This window comes from Mytilus galloprovincialis, chromosome 1 (assembly GCF_965363235.1).
Source record: "Mytilus galloprovincialis chromosome 1, xbMytGall1.hap1.1, whole genome shotgun sequence".
Taxonomy (NCBI): domain Eukaryota; kingdom Metazoa; phylum Mollusca; class Bivalvia; order Mytilida; family Mytilidae; genus Mytilus; species Mytilus galloprovincialis.
In genome coordinates, this window is record NC_134838.1 from 10,585,475 (window position 1) to 10,605,928 (window position 20,454).

At 31.9% G+C, this 20,454-nt stretch overlaps 2 protein-coding genes across 2 annotated transcripts in view; one reads left to right on the top strand and one right to left on the bottom strand.

Annotated features, from left to right (window-relative positions):
- Positions 1-2,883: 2,883 nt before the first annotated feature.
- On the bottom strand, positions 2,884-9,118 carry LOC143065083 (uncharacterized). Its single transcript, XM_076238430.1, has 6 exons — positions 9,080-9,118; positions 8,598-8,667; positions 7,474-7,608; positions 6,982-7,029; positions 4,252-4,387; positions 2,884-3,420 (listed from the first exon to the last, which is right to left on the bottom strand). The coding sequence occupies exons 2-6, from the start codon at positions 8,658-8,660 to the stop codon at positions 3,278-3,280; spliced, it is 525 nt and encodes a 174-aa protein (XP_076094545.1). The 5' UTR covers positions 8,661-8,667; positions 9,080-9,118; the 3' UTR covers positions 2,884-3,277.
- A 7,085-nt stretch (positions 9,119-16,203) lies between these two features.
- LOC143065101 (3'-5' exoribonuclease HELZ2-like) overlaps positions 16,204-20,454 on the top strand; it is a 51,335-nt gene continuing 47,084 nt past the window's right edge. The window contains exon 1 of the mRNA XM_076238452.1: positions 16,204-16,284. The gene's annotated coding sequence lies outside the window, so the exon portion shown is untranslated. The remainder of the gene's footprint in view (positions 16,285-20,454) is intronic.

The window sequence follows — 20,454 nt, forward strand, 5'->3', positions numbered from 1 at the left end:
TGAACATCGAATGACTGCAAGTTCTTTTGGATTGTCACAAGCACTTGTCTCAGAAAAAAAATCACATCTCTATACTTGAAAGTGAAGTTAATGTACAGGTAAATGTTTTTTTGAAACTCAGTACACATATTCTATATCATATGATCTTTTTAATTTCAATGCCAAATATAGAGTTCTGACCCTCAATTCCACGGTCCACTATACATGGAAAATGATAGTGCGAGTGGGGCATTTATGTGGTATGGACACATTCTTATTCAAATTCTTTATTAAAGAAGTCGGTAAATTTACTACAGATAACACTACATTTGTAAGTTAGACGAACTAATCTAATCAAAATGTATATCTCTGATTTCGTAATACTTCTGTGTATGAGAAAATTAATATATATATTAATCTTAATAAGATTGTTGAACGAACGCGTTCAATCTTAGGATTTTATTCTTGTCAATTTTTCCGACCGAGCAGAGCGAGTCGAAAACAATAAAATAGACGTCTTTCAAGCCAAAGTTAATATGTTTGCTATACACACATGATTTTATTAAACTTGGTTGTCAATTGTTAATCAAAAATACAGTCCGAGATAATACAAAATCATGAAATATTTGGTCTAGTAATAAAAAAATCACACAAAAAACAGTAGTTGTCGTTTGTTGATGTCGTTCTCGCTTCTCGTTTTTTAGCTCACCTGGCCCGAAGTGTCAAGTGAGCTTTTCTTATATCTTGGCGTCCGTCGTCCGTCGTCGCAACTTTTACAAAAATCGACTACTCTGAAACTACTGAGCCAAATTCAACCAAACTTAGCCACCATCATCATTGGGATATCTAGTATAACAAATGTGTCCGGTGACCTTGCCAACTAACCAGGATGGTCGCCATGGATAAAAATAGAACATAGGAGTAAAAGGAAGATTTTGGCTTATATTTCAGAAATCAAAGCATTAAGAGCAAATCTGACATGGATAAAATTGTTTATTAGGTCATTAATCTATCTGCCCTGAAATTTTCAGATGAATCAGACAACCTGTTGTTATGTTGCTGCCCCTGAATTGGTAATTTTAAGAAAATTTTGCAGCTTTTGGTTATTTTCTTGAATATTATTATAGATAGAGATAAACTGTAAACATCAATAATGTACAGCAAAGTAAGACCTACAAATAAGTCAACGTGACGCAAATGGTCAATTGACCCCTTAAGGAGTAATTGCCCTTTATAGTCAATTTTTAACAATTTTCATAAATTTGTACATTTTTACAAAATATTTTCCACTGAAACTACTAGGCTAAGTTCATTATAGATAGAGATAATTGTAAGCATCAATAATGTTTTGTAGAGTAAGATCTACGAACACATCACCATCACCAAAAACACATAGACCAAGGTGAGCGACACAGGCTCTTCAGAGCCTCTAGTTATATATAGAGTTTAGACCTTTGGTTTTCCCGTTTGAATGGTTTTACACTAGTCCTTTTGAAGGATCCTTATAACTTGCTATTCGGTGTGAGCCAAGGATTCGTGTTGAAGAGGGTACTTTAACCTATAATAGTTTCCTTCTACACACTGTGACTTGGATGGAGAGTTGTCTCATTGGCACTCATACCATGCACATCTTCTTATATCTATATATTCTTTCGATATTTTTGATCGGGGTCTGGAGCTGGCATGTCAGTTACTGCTAGTAGTTCTTTGTTAATTTATGAATCATATTCGTTTTGTGTAGTTTCTTTTGTTTACTATTTTGTCATCGGACTCGGATTTCTTTTAAACTGAGTTTCTCTGTGCATATTGTTGTGTGTTTGTTTATTCTACATGAGCTAGATATAATTGTATAGCGGGAGGGTTGAGATCTAACAAAGCATGTGTAGCCCCGCCGTATTTTTGCGCCTGTCCCAAGACAGTAGACTCTGATCTTTGTTAGTTTTTTTATGTTTTTTTTGTCTAAGTTAAGTGTGACGTCCATTTTCACATTACTAGTATATATTTTTATTAAGAGACCAGCTGAAGCCCGGATTTTCTCGTTGTGTTGAAGACTCGTTGGTGGCCTTCGGCTGTGCTCTTTGGTTAGGCTGACTGTTGTTTCTTTGACACATTTTTGTATTTCCATTCTCAATTTTATTGATTGATTGATTGATTGATTGATTGATTGATTGATTGATTGATTGATTGATTGACTGATTCATTCATTCATTCATTGATCATTTTACTACAAGCAAAAGTCATGATCATTTGAGAATCCTTTATTTGTATTGTAGTGTTAATTTCACCAATGAAACTCGACATTAATGTTTGTCTTAATATTAAATTTCTTTGTAAACTCTAAAATTACCGTCTGATTATAATAAGACACGCAAGAATAAAAAAAATATTTGGGCTTCAATGTCTCAACCTTTTTTAATGTGAGTAACTTCATTGTTCACTTAGATTTCGATTTTGATATTGTTTTTGCAAGTTTCCATAATATATTTATATACACAATTGTAGGTAAAAACAGATGCAATTAAAAGATAATACGTCTGGTTCCTTCATATAAATTGCTATTAGTTACATCATTTATGAATTCGAATAGTTGTGATTCACATGCAAATTCACTTTAAAACACATGTCATTCTTTTTTTCTGTTCTGATCTTTTTGTACCTTATACAGTTCTTAAATCTTTTCATACAAGTGTTTTTGTGAATTGTTTTTTTTTTTTGCCGATTGTTGAAGGCCGTACGGTGATCTATAGTTGATATTTTATGTGTCATTTTTTTTTCTCTTGTAAAGAGTTGTCTCATTGTTAATCATGCCACATATTCTTTAATATATATTCTGCTTTTGCATTAAGTAGCCGTTTGAGTTTACCTGCTAACCGGTTTTATTTTGTAAATATAATGAGGAGAAGATTAAGATTTTTTTATATTTATTTGTAGAAGGTAACAATTAAAGTTTGAATTAAACATTCGTCCTATAAGTGAGGGGTTTCGCTAGCTATGAAATCAGGTTTAATCCACCATTTTCTACATCATTTTATCAGATATTCCGTTTTAAATTTTCCTCTGAGGTCGGTATTTTTTTGTTATTTCATTTTTCGTGAGTATGATTTAAATTTTCTATAACATTTGAGATGAAAAAAACATAACATTTTTTCGTTATAATACCAAAATCTTGAGAATGGCACTGACAAATACATTATCAAATATCTAATGTAGTAAGCCAAACAGAATTGCTTTAATCATTTTGATATAAAAAGTAAAAATTGGGATAAGACAAAAGTACTGTAAGTATGAAGCAGTATTCCTATTTTCCAAAATAATACGGGCAATAGCAGCAAAAGACAGGGTGCCAACATATATAACATATGTGACTCCACCATCCCCTCCCGTTGCAACATCGGAAAGGGTAGTAATAATAACAACATGATCTTTTTTGGATGCCTTGTTCTGAAAGTAAAAGTAAAATTGTAAATAATAGATCATGAATTAGGTATCCAATCCGAAGATCCAAAGTCAGTCATAAAGCACGAATAAAAACATTTAACTGTAGAAAAACCTGGACTAAATAAGGTATAGACTAAAGAGAAAAATAAAGTGATGGACAACTTTGTATAAATTATGATAAAAGCTTACATAGCTGCTGGGTGCCAGATATTGTCACATTAACCTTAATTATATCTGATTGGGTTGCTCAATTAATGTAGTCAATATAACAGAATTATGAACAACGGTTATACAAATGGGAGGTTAACCTACCAGTTTTTCAGGGAAACGCCTGTACTAAGATAGGTTTAAGACAGTTGGTTTCCATTCGGTTTGTTGGTTAATAAAATATAATGTTTTATTGTGTAGGTTTGATGGACCTCCCCTTTTTGAGTTTACCAAGGAATATGTTGGGTTTTTTTTTACGTTATCCTTTTTTATAAGGGAACTTTATTTAAACTTATTCTGATATATTGTTTTTAAAAAATCATAAATATTAATAAGTATTTGTTAACTCTCTAAATCAGACGTCATTTAATGAATCCTGCTGAACCATCTTCAGTTTTTATTCTTAATTGCTAGTCGTAGACGAAAGCGAGTCCAGCGAACCTAAATAAGAGTCTTGTATGTTGGAATATATTTTGGTGGATTGTACGATTGGTTTATTTACTTTACGTTTGCTACACATTTTCTTGCAAATATTTCGTATACATTTGTAGGGAGCATCCAACAATATCAATGTTTTAGAAACTCTTTTATAAAGTTGTTAATGGAATTGAAATTAATAATGCATACGTGTGTTACAATCAACTGCCTTAACATAAGCAATATCTAAATCTCCACATTCTTCTATGATTTCTGTTTTGGTGTCATTCGGGATGCTTTCGTCATCTTCAAAAGCTTCATAGCATGTTTTTGAATCTGAAGGGTCCTGTGAAGACAATGAACGAGTTAAAAAATATATATTTGGTAAAGTCTAAAATGAAATGGAATTGGCATTTGTATATTCATTTCAGTTGACTAAAATAGTTTTGGCAAGTTGAAAAATAAATTTGAATAAGTATGTATGTTCCCCATTCAAAGTCGATAATAAGTGTTCAAAATATTGGGACGACAAAGCGGGGTATCTTTACAAAATCTGAATAGTCACATCTTAAAAATCTGGTCTCGTTTTGTTATTTTAAGAAAACTTAAAATAACTCACTTTTTAAATCTTAATAACTGCTTCAGAGTATGCTTTGATTTATCACAATGTATACAAAATAAAGTGACTTAAAGTCAATTTAACAAGCCTTTTACAAATGATACGAAAGATACCAAAGGGACAGTCAAACTCATAAATCTAGAACAAACTGACAACGCCATGGCTAAAAATAAAAAAGACAAACAGAAAAACAATAGTACACACGACACAACATAGAAAACTAAGGAATAAACAACACGAACCCCATGTAATTCGTGTGTTGTTGCTTAATGCGGGTCTAGTTTTTAATTTCTAGCTTTTTCATATTTAATCAAAAACAATCATTAATGTTTTCTGTGCTTATTTAATTGAAATTATAAACGTTGCCGTTGACGCACATTTTTACTTTTAACTTTCGACATAAATGACGTGAAGTCTTGTTAATAATGTCTTATAGCTATAAAGGCACAGATCACCCCTAGTTTTTGTTTGGGTTTGTGTTGTTTATTCTTTAGTTTTCTATGTTGTGTCATGTGTACTATTGTTTGTCTGTTTGTCTTTTTCATTTTTAGCCATGGCGTTGTCAGTTTATTTTCGATTTATGAGTTTGACTGTCCCTTTGGTATCTTTCGCCCCTCTTTTATGAGAGTTGAATTGAATAATGCAAAACCTTTTATAACACTTTTTTATGAAGCTAGACATTCGATAGATGGATTTTTAAAATCTTATTGATTCACGCTGTAGTGGAAATCCTACTTTGGTCTATGGATGTTAAAATTACGTGAAATTCATCAAGTTAAGCAGCCGCAATCAACTGTCTGATGACCAAATGATCTTATGTTTTATAGAGATGAAACCATATACTTTACAATTGTAATTCTGGGGTATAAGGTTTAATCTCGATTCTGAGTTTAAACACACCTATTGTCAAAGAAAAAAAGGAGAAAACAATTATTCTTAATAGTTCGTTTGAATATTTGTTGAAAAAAATAATCTACTTTCTTCGATAGAAAAAAAAACAACAACATAAAAGTACTATTCATTCTTCTTTCATAAACTATGTAACTACGATACATTATTTACAAAGCAACTTGTATTTTTCATACACCGAAACAGTTAATTTGTGCTTTGCTTCATACAGTAACAGTGATATTTTTATTGTAACTAGATAAGGATTCTAAAGTTTATATCTAGATTTTAATCAGAGACTTGTGTCTCATAATTTTCATGATTTATAAATGATCCATAGAGCGTAGTAAAACGAATCAGAACAGAATATACCACGTGTGTGGGGTCAGTAACAAAAGACGCAAACCCAGCAGTTCCTTTCAGATTTATTTTTATTTAGTTTTTTTGCGATAAATTAGTCAGATCATACATATTTTAGGTTTTTTTGGTCATATAACACACCTCGTGGTGCCAGGATTGCCCAAAGAATTAACTCAATCCGGTCGGTCTTTCGTTTGATAAATCCTGACACACTACGGTAATTTATACGACAAGAAAACTTAATTTCTATGTCAATTGGTCTCTTGTGGAGAGTTGTCTCATTAGCAATCATACCACATCTTCTTTTTTATATTAAAATATTCATTATATAAAAAAATTGGTTGCAAAGCAATCATATGAATGTCACAATTGAGTACACAGGCAAATTTCATTCACATCAATTTCACGTGAATTTAAATGCATGTGAATCTCACCTGAAATTCACTTGAATTTCACCTCAGACGAGCTTATACGTGAAACTCACGTGAAATCTGTTTATGTGAGTTTCACATGAATTTGATGTGAAATTCATATGTAAATCACATGAATTTTGTTCCTGTGAAATTCACATGAATTTTTTAAATAAAGTAATTCAAACAACATCTTAATTTTCAAATTTAAGTAAAATCATGATAAATACCAATTGTTTTGTTGAAAAGTTCATGTGAAATTCATGTAAAATTTTTCACATGAAAATCATGTGAATCTCAATTTACGTGAAATTCACATGAAAATGTTCATGTGAGTTTCATGTATAAGCTCGTTTGAGGTGAATCTCACGTGAAATTTTTCATGTGAAATTCACGTGAGCAAATTTTGCCAGTTTAATTAAGAGAATTGTCACGCACAATTCTATAACCAACTGATTTGAAGAAAATAATTATGAAATGAATCCTGCGATTCAAAAATAAAAGGCATTTAGTATGCCTTCATATTAATATATTTTATAGTTATTCTAAGTATTCATATCTTTTGCTGCTAAATTCAAAAAAAGAAGCGTTGTCTTTCTTTTTTGTTTTTTGCTAAATTTATTTTCCCTTCATAACATTTTTTTGCCATTCACTCATATTTACCTCAAACTGAACATTGCAGGTTCCGTTATACTTGATGATTGAATACTCCTAAAACAAAGGAAATGAATATTAATGTTCGATATGAGTAATCCTTTTTCAAAATTATTTTAAAAGATATAAATCGAAGAAGACCAAACGCCATACAATTAAACAGACCCAGTTTTGCTGACAAATAAACAAAAATTATAGGTATATGTAACAGTGTTTGCATATGTTTATTCGTGAAATTTAAATGATGAGTGATTATTAAGCATATTATAATATGCATATGTACCCTTGTCGAACAATTCAAAATTAGATTTGTTTTTAATTATTTCGATACCATTTGTAGCTATACCGATCCAGTGATATCAAACAAGGAATATATAACACACTTTATGAATTTTATGCGTACAACGTTGTGTCATCAATCTATAAATGCTTAACAACATCAACAATATTGAAAAATCAAATAACAATAAATCAATAAATGTGTCTTAATCGACATCTTACTTTGTCTTCACTGGTAATTTCGTCTGCCAGTATTACACCATCTTTCTGGATTATTGCAATATCTGTGTTCCCAATTTGAACATCAATGACGTCATATTCCTGACCTTTATTGTCTTTCAACACTTTTTCTGATACCTTCAAAATTACATCTTTATCAGTTGCTGTTCATTACACAGTGCGTCATTCGTGTTCAAAAGTTAAAATGTGCGTGCAATAAAATAAAATGAATGAGTTTTTGACAAGTATTGCATCCATATGATGAAAGTGTGTGTTCTAGAAATTATAAACAGATATAATAATGTACATGTGCAATTTTATTCTCACTAATAAAAGATAGAAGAAAATAATAAGTTTGCACAGGACAGTCCTTGTATCACGATAAAGACCATTTCGCTAAAAATTACTATGTTTTATTTCATTGAGGAACATTGTTTTTACAAATTCTCATAATATAAATTCAAAATGTTTAAAGAAAACTTGAGTTATTGTACGATTTATATGGGAAAGAGTGAAGACCAGTCATAGTGATACATGGAGCTGTAAGTCCAGGCATTCAACAACTTCAATATTAAATTGAAAAACAGGAAAATGTTTTATTAAAGGGACATCTCTCTAAACAGCAAATTAACCACATCGGTAATTTACATGCAAAAATCCGCTAACGACCATTTTGTTTTGTTAGTGACCGATGGAATTTATTACTGAAGAATAAAGAATTTAATGTTGCCCCTTTTTATTCAAAAAGACAAGTCAATTCTTAACCGATATGAAATAAATGTGTTTATTTCCGATACGACGACCATGTGAATAAATCAATATTAATGACCCGACAACAGTATCGTGACTATGTCCCCGCAAAGAGCGTATGATCAAATCAAAAAAGTAAAAGAAAAATGACAAAACTCCGAGGAAAATTCAAAACGGAAAGTTCCTAATCAGATGGCAAAAATCAAAAGCACAAACACATCAAAAGTATGGATAATAACTGTCATTTAAGTCAAGGTTTGGTTGACTTTTTAGGTGAATGACGATATTTTTGTGCTTTGTATAGAATATTATCATAAAAGATTATATATGATATTACTTTTGAATTACATTTAACTAAAAAATGAATTTGTCAATACCTTGGATGCTTCAAACATACTGGCACTCAACACAAAGCACGATAAAACTATCCATCGATACATTTGTCCACTACAAAAAACATTTGTTCTTACATTGATAAAAATGTTATGATTTCAATATTAATAGAATGTTATTCACATGAAAAATGACACAATAGCCAAACCAATGTATGTTTGCTCGTACTGAACGATCATTGCGACTTTTTAACTGTTTTGTCCTGTCCGTTATTGTGCTGTACCGAAAACAAATATTTTTGTCCGATCTAAGAATGCACATATACCATTGAATTTAAGCCAATTGAACCTTCTGTATGTGCAATTTACAAATATTTTTTGTATTTAATGTATGATTGATTGTTTTTCAACTAAATAATGTATCTATTGACATACGTCGTTTATGTGTAGATAAATCGAGGTATAAACAAACTGTAAATAGATAATGTACTGTGATATAAAAAAAACGGAAACAATAACGAACTTACGATTTCAAAGTAACAGCTCTTATTGTTTTTGTATAAACGACCTGTAAATGTGAAAAAAAGTATGTTAAAGATGTAACTGACACTTATATAAATGGTATTAATTTTATAAGTCAAAACCAAAATTCACTTTATAAAAAGACACTAACACTTATTCCTAAAAAAAAAATGATTCGCAGTTATTGTTAATAAAATTATAGAGAGATACTTCGCTGATTAAAGAATGTCACTTCATGTGACAAAGAACACATAATTCCTAACATTGTTCTTTCTGTGAAATAATTTCGAAAATAGTGAACCTGTTTGAACCTATGCAATTGATGTTCACCCTTTTCAGGATCACATGCCTTATATTCATATACAAACGACATCATGACTTTATCATGTTATCCTATGAAATTAATGAAATTATGACAAATATATCATTTATTTGCACATTTAATAATTAAAAAAAAGTATTCAAAAGATATAAGAAGATGTGGTTTGGGTGCCAATGAGGCAACTCCCCATCTAGTCACAATATGTAAAAGTAAACCATTATAGGTCAAAGTACATACTTCAAAGCGGAGCCTTGGCTTACACCGAACAGCAAAGCAAGCCATAAAGGGCCCAATATGACGAGTTTGAAAACATTCAAACAAGGTCGCAAAATCACACATTTTATATGGATTTTACAGAGAATATTTATTGAAAAATGAATATAAGAAAGACGAAATGATAGCTTTTAATTAAATGAAAAAAAAAGTTCGCCGAACTTTTTTTCAGCTTTAACATGAAAAAGAAAAACTTTCTGTAGATTCCTTTACAAATTGTACTATTTCTGAGTTACATTCCTTTAAAACGCAAATTTAAACAAATAGAAATCAAGCAGAATCCACATGAAATGTTCGTTTACATGAAAATTCTGCAACAACTCAGTTGTGCTATTTCACGGTCCAAGGAGTCCCATATGCCACATTAAGCGTGTTAGTGTAAAACAATGTTTGTACGTCTATATTGGTCGAAATTAGTAAACTTATAGAGATGTCAAAACCTTCTATTAACACTGCTACTATTACGTTTGCTAGCTAGCGCTTTAATTACTAATACAGCTGCGTCATGTACGAATAATATCGATGTTACAAACACTTAATAAACATTTTTGTAATAAAACCGAAAGACTTATATGATTTAGAGTTCTGTCTGAATATAGCCAGTTTCACTGTAAAAGAAACGCACATAATAAGTGAATGACGGCTTTATTCAGAGTACATATAATTTTCATTAAAACCAATAAATAAATTTATCCTGATTATGAGTAATTTCTCGCAATTTGATTGGCTGATATTGTCCTAATAAATATCAGTACAATTTTCTATTACGTAAATAGAAATTATCTCCCTTATTTATTACGTCAATTGGGATTATCTCCCTTATACCATTGACCTAATAAAAAGAATGAAAAAATGAGTTGCTTCATAGTCCTAATATTTTAATCTTTCACAGTTTTAGATTAAATATCTAAACTAGATTTGATTGATATTGTCCTTATATTGAATTTAAATATAATAATATGTAATATTACAAAATCAGGATAAATTCGTTACACAGTGTTCAATTGTCCTAATACGGAATTTATCGGGTCAATAAAATTCTCGTATTAGGACAATTACACACTGTGTAACTAATAATGACCAGAACCTATCCCTTGTACACATATGGTGTTTTTCAAAGACAATAACAATCAAAACCAAGGAGTAAATAAAGACTCACAAAACCAAGGGACATTTACATCAACAGTTATAAATAATGATTAAGAAACAACACGAACTCCACTAAAACCCGGGAGTGAAATCAGGTACTCCGGAAGGGTAAGTATTTCCTTTACCGCATACGGCACCCGTCGTGTTATTTCTTTGTTCAGTTTGGTTATGATGAAAGTTTATTATGACTGAGGAAGAACATCAGATATGATTTCTGACACACTTTTGTCATAATGGCCAATCAGCTCATGATGGCGACCGTAAGATTTCTTGAGTGATGACCTTAATTTGATTGATTCATAGCCCTATCTTAGCAACTGTTGAGAAAGCAGTATTCCTCGTTCAACAAAATCAACGTACTTTGAGCTAGCTCTAGAGTAACAATTGAAACACATATACTCCATATGCTGGTGCCGCTGGGATGTTGCTACACATAAATGGAAAGTTGACCATAGGAAAATTAAAATCATCGCGTTTGTCATAAATTTTGATATTCTACCTACCATCAGTAGTCATTTCGAGAATGTTTCGAGTTTGAAAATTTAATCATTCTGCTACAAGTATTTCACAACTAGTCCCAGTAACAAAATATCTTCCAAAGATCTTCCAAACACAAGCTCACTCAACTTATTTTATTTTACAATAAACTAAGTATGGAGCATTAATTAATTTAAATAGCCAAATCAATTTAAACTTTATTGAACAAAAACGAACTTATTTTCTAACAATCTTTATAGTACTTAATGTTAATATTTTAAAATCTGTAACATACCTGTTCTTTTCTTTGCTGGATTACTGAAGATGGATACAGCCTAATATAGTCATCTTCATATGTTCCTTGTTGTAGTACCAGCCAATCAAATCTTTCAGGGTGTCATACTTTGAAGACAGATCGGAATAAAGTTTTGTTCCTGATTCGATAATTAGAATGGAGCCTAACACATGTCCTTTGTTTTCTTACTTCATAAACGCATTAAATTCTAATAAAAATATAGAATCATGATGGTTTAGGTAAGTAATTCTAATAAAAAACGTTATAAATTACAAGCCGTTATGCAATATTTGGCAAAGAAAGTAAAATTACTTTTTCTGTATAACGTGACTAATGTTAAACAGCTGACAGTGTAAGTGTACCACATACTACGAAGTTATTGCCACTCGTCTCTATCAAAATATATAATGTAAAAATAAACCTGATATAACTCCTCATTTGACAGTAAAATTCTGTTCAAAAACAGATTTGTATTAACAATTTTAAGTACTCACGATTTTTTTTTCTATTAAGTTGTCTGTTCTCGAACAGTGGGTCTAATGGTTTATGGATACTTTCTTATATTCAAATTGACGTTCTTTCTTAAAAAAAGTAAAATAGCAAAATACCGATCTCCCAATAACATTTAAATTGGAAAGTCACCCGTCAAATAACATAGTTTCTCCTATTCTTTTTTAATGGAAAGGACAGATGTAATAAAACATATGCAAGAACGCCTGTTTTTGGTTTCTTATTTTATCGTTGTATGTAATGTTGCATGAAATTTAATAGATAAACTCGATGATTGTCCTTATGGGTTTTTTTCATTATTTCGTTAGAGTATAACAAGATACTGTAATCATAAACCAAATTTGTAATGTTTCTTGTGTTTTTACACCAAATACACTGTATGGAAAAAAAGGGGAAACACTTAGAGATCCATAGTCAGAATCATGTGTCTAAGGGTGATAAAGAGTTTTAATACATTGTTACCTTGGGAACTTACACGTTCAAACCCATTCAACTTGGTTTTATTGTTAAGTACACAGCAAACAAAAAATATTTTTATCTATATTAAACATGTCATCGTATTGAATATACGTCATGTTTAGTATGATGTCCATTATCACTCAACTAGCATGTTTGTTTAGGGGCCAGCTGAAGCACGCCTCCGGCTGCAGAATTTTTCTCGCTGTATTGAAGACCCATTGGTGGTCTCATGCTGTTTTCGGCATTTCGTTCGGGTTGTTGTATCTTTGACACATTTCCCATTTCCTTTCTCAATTTTACATATATAATATAATGACTAGGCGTTCAGCAACTAGTAATAAATCATCAGTTTTTAATCAATGAATCGAAGAAGACAATTGTTTATACGTCAATGAAAAAACTACCAAACTATTGCTGGCGTCAATCAATCATATAATCAATACAATGAGATATGGGGTATATGGCAATGAAACAGCAATCACAATATGTCAGACTATATGCTTTGCAAATTAGTTTTTTAACATTCGTGTAGTAGCTAATTGGAAAATCCTTGATTTAGTTATTTTCATACCCGACTTCGATAACTTGGATCTTCGCAAGATGGTCCTTTTCATAACAATGCGATTATTGTGGAAACGAAAGAAAATTCATATATATCAACAAGCATAGTTCATTATACAATGACGTTGTTATCTTGTTGAACTGATAACATAATGTATGTTATATAACTTGGTTTTACTAATTAAATTATTTTTTGGGAATTAGATTCTAATTTAACATCATTCAGGTAAAATAAAATTACCTTGTCACTTGGTCTCACATACCCGCTCGATTGTCTACACATATGCAATGCCTTGGTAAGTAGCAAAGTTTGTGAACAAGACAGATACAATACAACTGTGCATGAATCAACAGTTACCAAATTGTTATTAAGTATCATTGACCCAAATCAAATATTTTGTAAATGACAAGCATTTCAATAAAAAATTATGCCAATGCAATTTTAAAATCGTGTAAATAGTACTTGTTTAAAAATATATTAAGTTGTAAGGCCGTTTGATTCATTCACATTATGTGGAAACGAAATTATTGTGACCAAATTTGTATATGTGCGTGTTAAAAATTATCACTATGTTACACAAACAACTCATATGTAGGCTTAGACATGATGGTCCTTTCTTGACTCAAACTTGGTTCAGTTGATGGGGATCAACATTAACAACGGATTGGGACGGAAGGATATATAGATATACAGGAAAATGAATTTGTCCATGAAACCTTGAAAATTGTAAAAGTTACGTTGAAAACAACTGCCAGTTAAATTATTTATTTATTTTTTTTTTGTGGTTTTTTTTTTTTTTTTTTTTTTTTGTGGGGAACATTTAACTAGTAGATGAATTGTAGTCTTAAATGTCATTTTAATTTTAATATAATCTACAAAGGCATTCACTGCGGTTAAGTATTTACTGAAGAAACTGTGCTTCCATAAGTCATCAATGTTTCAAAACAGAAACATGAGCGAAGAACGATGATATAAAATGGTAACGACGTTCATGAATGTTGCTTATATTAATGTTGTTAATTGGTGTGGAACCTACATCATGTAACTTTTGCTAAATTTTACAGGATAACTCTTCATCCTCTAAGCAAGGATATGAATCCAGGGCCGTAACTAGCCCCTTTTAATACTGAGGCAAAATATATTCGCCGAGCGTAGCGAGGCGACAAATTTTTGACGAGGGGTGGGGGCCGCTGAAGGCCCCCAGAAGCTCTGAGAAAAATAACGCAAAATCTTGCATTCTGAGCGTTTCCCGGACTGACTCTTCCTTACATAGAAACGCAAATCATGTTTAGCTATTTTTTCGACAATATTCTGGTCTCAAAGCAAAAACATAGATTCATTGTTATTTAAGACTTTAAAGTTTCAGAGAAATTCAAAACATTAAAAGACCGATATGTAGGATAAATGAAAAATCGTAATTCTCATAATCATTAATACCGGAACTGTCTGTCTGTTCTTATTTTGTATTGTGCTGACTTGAGATTTTTTATGACTAGATTTAAATATAGTGACAGTCATTAGTGCAGTAATATACGTTAAATACTAGTACTGCTCAAGTCGACACTAGGGACCATATTAACCTTGTTTTACGGTATTTATGATTCTTTCATCATTGAAGACCCTCCAGCAACTATCAAGATGAAGAACAGGAATAAAAACTTTGACCATTGATCATTTATATTTTTTTCTATACATTGACATTGTGTGCGATTTATAGCTCCCGTGCACGTGTACTTCATATTCCTTTATTTTCTGTTAAAGGGTCTGAACACGACCTAATGCAAATTTAACCCTTGAATGTAAAAGGTCATATGGCAATACATTGATGTTTTTTTTTCAACAAATGATTTGATACCGGGAAATTGGTCAGTGGTCTTACTTTAATTTAAACCATGTCAGCTATCTAGTTTTATTCACAGGCGCTTGAATATATGATACAGTTATTTTTTTTAATTTTGTTGTTGATTAAGATATTCAATTTTCTATATTTATAATACATATCTATCACTTCTGTGCATATCTCACCTACAGAAAATATCTAATTTTGCAATCCATACTAAGAAAATTTGGGTATGGTTTTATATACAAGAAAGGCAGTTTCGTATTCTTTGATATCAATTCTCCATGCAGAAACGACCACTTTTTTCTGTGTCCAGTAGCATCGTATATTCTTAAAATATTTTCTCGCATAATCTTGGACATCGGTGGACATGCAACATTACACAGTGTGACACGTTTACAAATCAACACTCAGACTAGTCATTTAAAAGTAGGACAATAAATGAACAAAAGACAAACCCGGGACACAGAAGTACAAACAATAGACCATCAACTCTGAAAACCAAAAGTAAAACAGAAACATGGATTACGAAAAATATGCAGGGGCGACATCAGAGAGTGAAGAGAACTTGCTTCTTGCAAGACACTTTAAGTGAAAACAATTTGATATGAAGACAATCATATGAAGACAATGATCTTTTGTTTTAGTTTTTTTTTTTTTTTTTTTTTTGAAATTTAAAACATGAGGCATTTGCCTCATTTGCCTCAATGTAGTTACGGCCCTGGAATCCCGGTGGCGGATCCAGAACTTTTCCTAAGCGCGGGCCCGCTGACTGACCTAAAAAGGGGGGGCTCCAGTCATGCTTCCGTGATTCCCTGTATAATCAATCAATGAAAGAGGGGCCCGGGCCCCCGATTTCCCCACCCTTGGATCCGCCTATGAATCCTATTGGTGATGCCTGGTATTTGTTATATAAGGGGGTGTCTTTTCTTCTGTTAGTGTCAACAAGCATACACCCTTTTATTATCTAAAATTGAACACTAAAAAAATATAAATGGAACAATTTGTATTACATAAGGCCATTGTACACTCCTATTTAATTTTCCCCCGGTTTTTTCCTTCTTTAGTTCAACGTTTTTATCACTTTTAGTCTTAGAAGTTAAACAAAATCAAAATTAAAAGAACTCTCAGGTTTACGACTTTCACTTTCACTTTCACTTTCAATTTCACTTTTACTTTCACTTTCATTTTTTTTTCAGGAAATGATCACATGGTAAACTTGGGAATTTCCCTACAGAAGCATCGCCATAGTCATTTTGCAACCGGTAAACAAACACTTGATTATCAGTTTCACCTGCTTTACCAACTGTTTTAAGGATATTGGTAATTTACTCCGGGATTCTATTCAATCATAAGATAATATTTTCACAAAATCAAAGAAAAATGCATCATAATTATTGCTCTCTTGCAAACAAAATATCAGCTTTTGATTTCTTTGTATATGAGAGGGCCTGGACAGGGTTTAGGGAGCATGGGGAAGAGGAGCGGGAGAAGGGAGAGAGGGGTGGGAGAAAGGAGAGAAGGGGCGGGAGAAAGGAGAAAAGGGGGGTAAAAGGGAGACAAAAATATATATTAAAATTATCAAAATTTAGCAAGAAAACAATTATTTAATAAATGAGTTTATCAAAAGTTTCAAGAAAGTGCTTATAAAAAGTAAAATAACAAAAACAAAACGACTACGTAGAAATATAAAAACAGAAAGTCCTTAATCTAACTGCAAAATCAAACAAACGGATAACTGTTATATTCCGAATTGGAATAATCATTTTCTTATGTAGAAAATGGTGGATTGGACCTGGTTGTATGGCTAGCCAAACCTTTTCGATCACTTGTATTACAGTCGCAGAAGATTTCCCAAAATGGCATAGTAACGAAAAAAATATTCCGAACCTCGTTACTAATTCATTACAATCTCTTATACATTGAGAAAGACTAAAAACTAAAAATTTCCAGGATTTTATTGTGAGCCTGTGCATGTATAGAGACACATGTCACCAACCTTGTGTTTTTTTTAAAGATGAATTGCTTAAAAGTTAACCGATATGCATATAATTTGGCAGAAAAAGGATGACATTACTTACTATAGAGTAATCAGTCAGGGGACTTACTTAAATAAGTGATTTTCTAAATCACAGAAAATCACTGATTCAAGTAACATTATTTCCATAAAGGTTTGAAGTTAGAGTTGTCTTTCTTTAATAATCACCTATTTAAGTAGTACAATTTAATCACTAGAAGAAGTGATTTAATTTTATTGTAGCTTTAAATATAGAATACTAATGATCCAGGGACTAATTATGTTTCTAAACTTATCAGAACCAACATCTGTGTTGTCTAGGATGACCAGGTCATTTCAGGTGATGACCTTGTACTGAATCTAGGATAATGACATAAAAATCACTTGTTTAAGTATCAGACCTCAATTTCCTTCCCAAAAATCACTTCTTTAAGTATCATTCTTTTAATAACCCCCACTAATTTCAACACCCCCGAACAGTGAAATTTTTATTGCGAACAGTAGAATTTTATTACATAATCTGAAAGATGAAACCTTGAACTTCACAGGAAAAATACTCCCACTGCTGGGAAAAATCTTTGAAGAAAGTATCAGTTCATTATGTAAAGCTATTATTATAGCATTTTTTCAACTAAATTAGAATTTTCAGCTAAATGATAGCATCAAAGGCACAAACCTTGCTACTTAAAAGAAGCAAAAAGTTCTTTTTTTTTTAATTTTACTAATTAAAAGATATTATTTAAACCTATGTGTTTAAAATTTTGAAAAAACTACATAATCCCAATTTGTGACAAAACCTCGAATTTGCTACTCAAATAAGTGATTTAAAAATCACTTATTTCAGTAAGTCCCCTGACTGGTAATGTGTTTTTTCCTGAGAGGTAATGAAAAACTTTGTAACGGGATCTGAATGGTGTTTGTTATTTTGTTTTCATTTCCCCTGTCTGGTTTCCTAAATTTCCTATTAATTCTACTGATTTAGTTTTATTTCCAACTAACAGGGTGCCCATAGCTTTAGAAATGTTATTGAGTGGACAGTGATTTTCAAGTACAATTTGAAATGATTGATTTGAGGTTGCATATAACCAGTGGCAAATATTTCTGGCATGTTCAGGACGATACAATACAATTTCAGGCGCGTAGCTGCCTTTACGCAAAAAATCATTTGCTTGCACATGTTTTTCACAAAAAAAAAAAAAAAAAAAAAAATCCTGAAATTGAATTTCGGATAGTCTTTAGTCTTTCCGGATTATCGTGTCTGGCGGTGTCTGTACTTGCAACTACAATCACGACACAAAGTTTAACCCCGGTAGAAATAAAAATAAAAATGAAGAAGCTAGATTTTTATTTTAGCAAGAAGGCAGCGGATAACGAAAGCCAAAACGTTTTATCTAATTCGCCCAGCAAAGATGTAAATGCGCCATGTACATCGTTTTCACAAGACGTTACTGCAAAGAAAATAACATTGTTTGACCCCCCTTATCCTGATATGTCTAGCCTAACAAATGATGAGTTGTCAAAACATGAAACCTTGAAAACATCTTAGATTTATTTCCCTTACTTATAAGTCAAGACTTAAAAGTAGCCGTTCGATTTCGTATTCCCATTGTCATTTCGTCCAAAAGACTATTGATTCACCTAGGGTATCTGTGTTACAAATGACCTTCTACAGTTGTCGTAGAAACCTCTCATTTGATTTTAAAATGACCCTCGTGAGAAACACCACGGGTGTCTTGCAAGAAGCAGGACCTGCTTACCTTCGGAGCACCGGAGGTCGCCACATTTTTTCGGGGTCCGTGTTTTTCATCTGTAGCTAGTTTTCAATGTTGAAAGATTTTGCTTGTCATTTTGTGTCTTATCTGTTCCCGGGTTTCCAAATTACGAAACCCACTAGGATGTTACTATCTTTCTTGAAATATGGTATAGTAAGAAACAGATAGGGTATTTATCATTTTCATCATAAAATGGTCCAAAAAAAATTTCGCCTCGCTCCCCTCGGCAATATATGCTTGCACTTTATTTCAACTCAGCTACGCCTCTGAATTTGAAATTGTTGTTTCTAAAAGACCATTGCTAATGCAGCAATCAAGGTTACTAATAAAAACATTCTGTCAGTTGTAAAAATGAAAGATAAATAATACATGTTTTAATATAGTATATTCTCTGTATGATGTAAACGTTTGGGTAGTGTGCATTGTTGCAGATAAACCTTGCAAATTGTATTAAATGTGGGTTCAACATTCTGTCATTCATGAAAAATGATACAATAAAAAAATCTGAGAACATACATATGCATGCTCTATATTAAGTACAACACTTGGTACATTAAAAGTCATTATAAAAGTTCCACCATGAAATTGTACAATGTAGTTAGAGGAAGGCGGACTATGTGCTCTGCATGCTTTTATATACCAAATTTAGCAACCTGTCATTTAAAAAAGTATTGACTGAATATGCACACTTTGGTATTTATATTTTTTTTTTAAAGTTGACATAAAGAAAATGTAGCTCTTCAAAATAGGTTGTATAAACGCTAAGCTACATCCTATATACCGATTACGTGAGGGACGGGTGGCCAAATGGACACGGGTAAAACAGTACGCTCGTGACAGTTTGTCGAGGGACCAAAATATATAATAAGCGTTTATGATTGAGTTCTATTTTACAAAGCATTTGGTGACAACATTTATTTTTGAATAAGCAGCTCATAGTGGAATATAGTTGGGAAATCTCAACTGTACATCATGTCCAACTCAACAACAAAACACACTCATTCCTGTACGCCCAAGTGTAAATTTACGTGTACCAAAAGGATATTATAATGTAAGTTTTTTCAGTTTGTTTCTGCATTTGAAGAAATATAGGCAAACAAACATATCTCTTCATATTTATTTGGCGTTCAGAGCGCTTTTCTTGGTTTACCTTCATTAAAATTCCGATTATTCATTTATTATTGGCCACTGGGTTTTATTTAATGAATGGTGTGATTGTAAATTTCAAGAAATAATTTTTGAAATATGGAATTGAAAGAAAAAATATGTATCTGAATGACCTAATTTTATTTTGTCCTAACGGGTGCGCATTAAGTGTTGACATCCCATTAATGGCAATATGACAGGTCTTTGTTAACTTCTTCCTCATTCCGATGTTGCTGTCCTATGTAAACTGCGCTTATATGATTACAGTATTGGCAATCTATTTTTACAAGCTTCAGGAACCATATTTTATGTACAGTCCAATAAAATTCCAGAACTTGATACAATTGGAACATATAGGGAAAGTTGTGCACCAAAATAAGGGGACGACCTTTTGATATTCTGGAGGGGGGGGGGGGGGGGGGGCAGGAGGATTTTGAAAATAGATAACTCAGCCATGATAATCACAAAAATAAATGGTTTGTTCTGTGGTAGTTTGAAAATAAATTACCTGACTGGCAATGTATTGAAAATAAATAACTCAGCAGGTATAATCGAAAG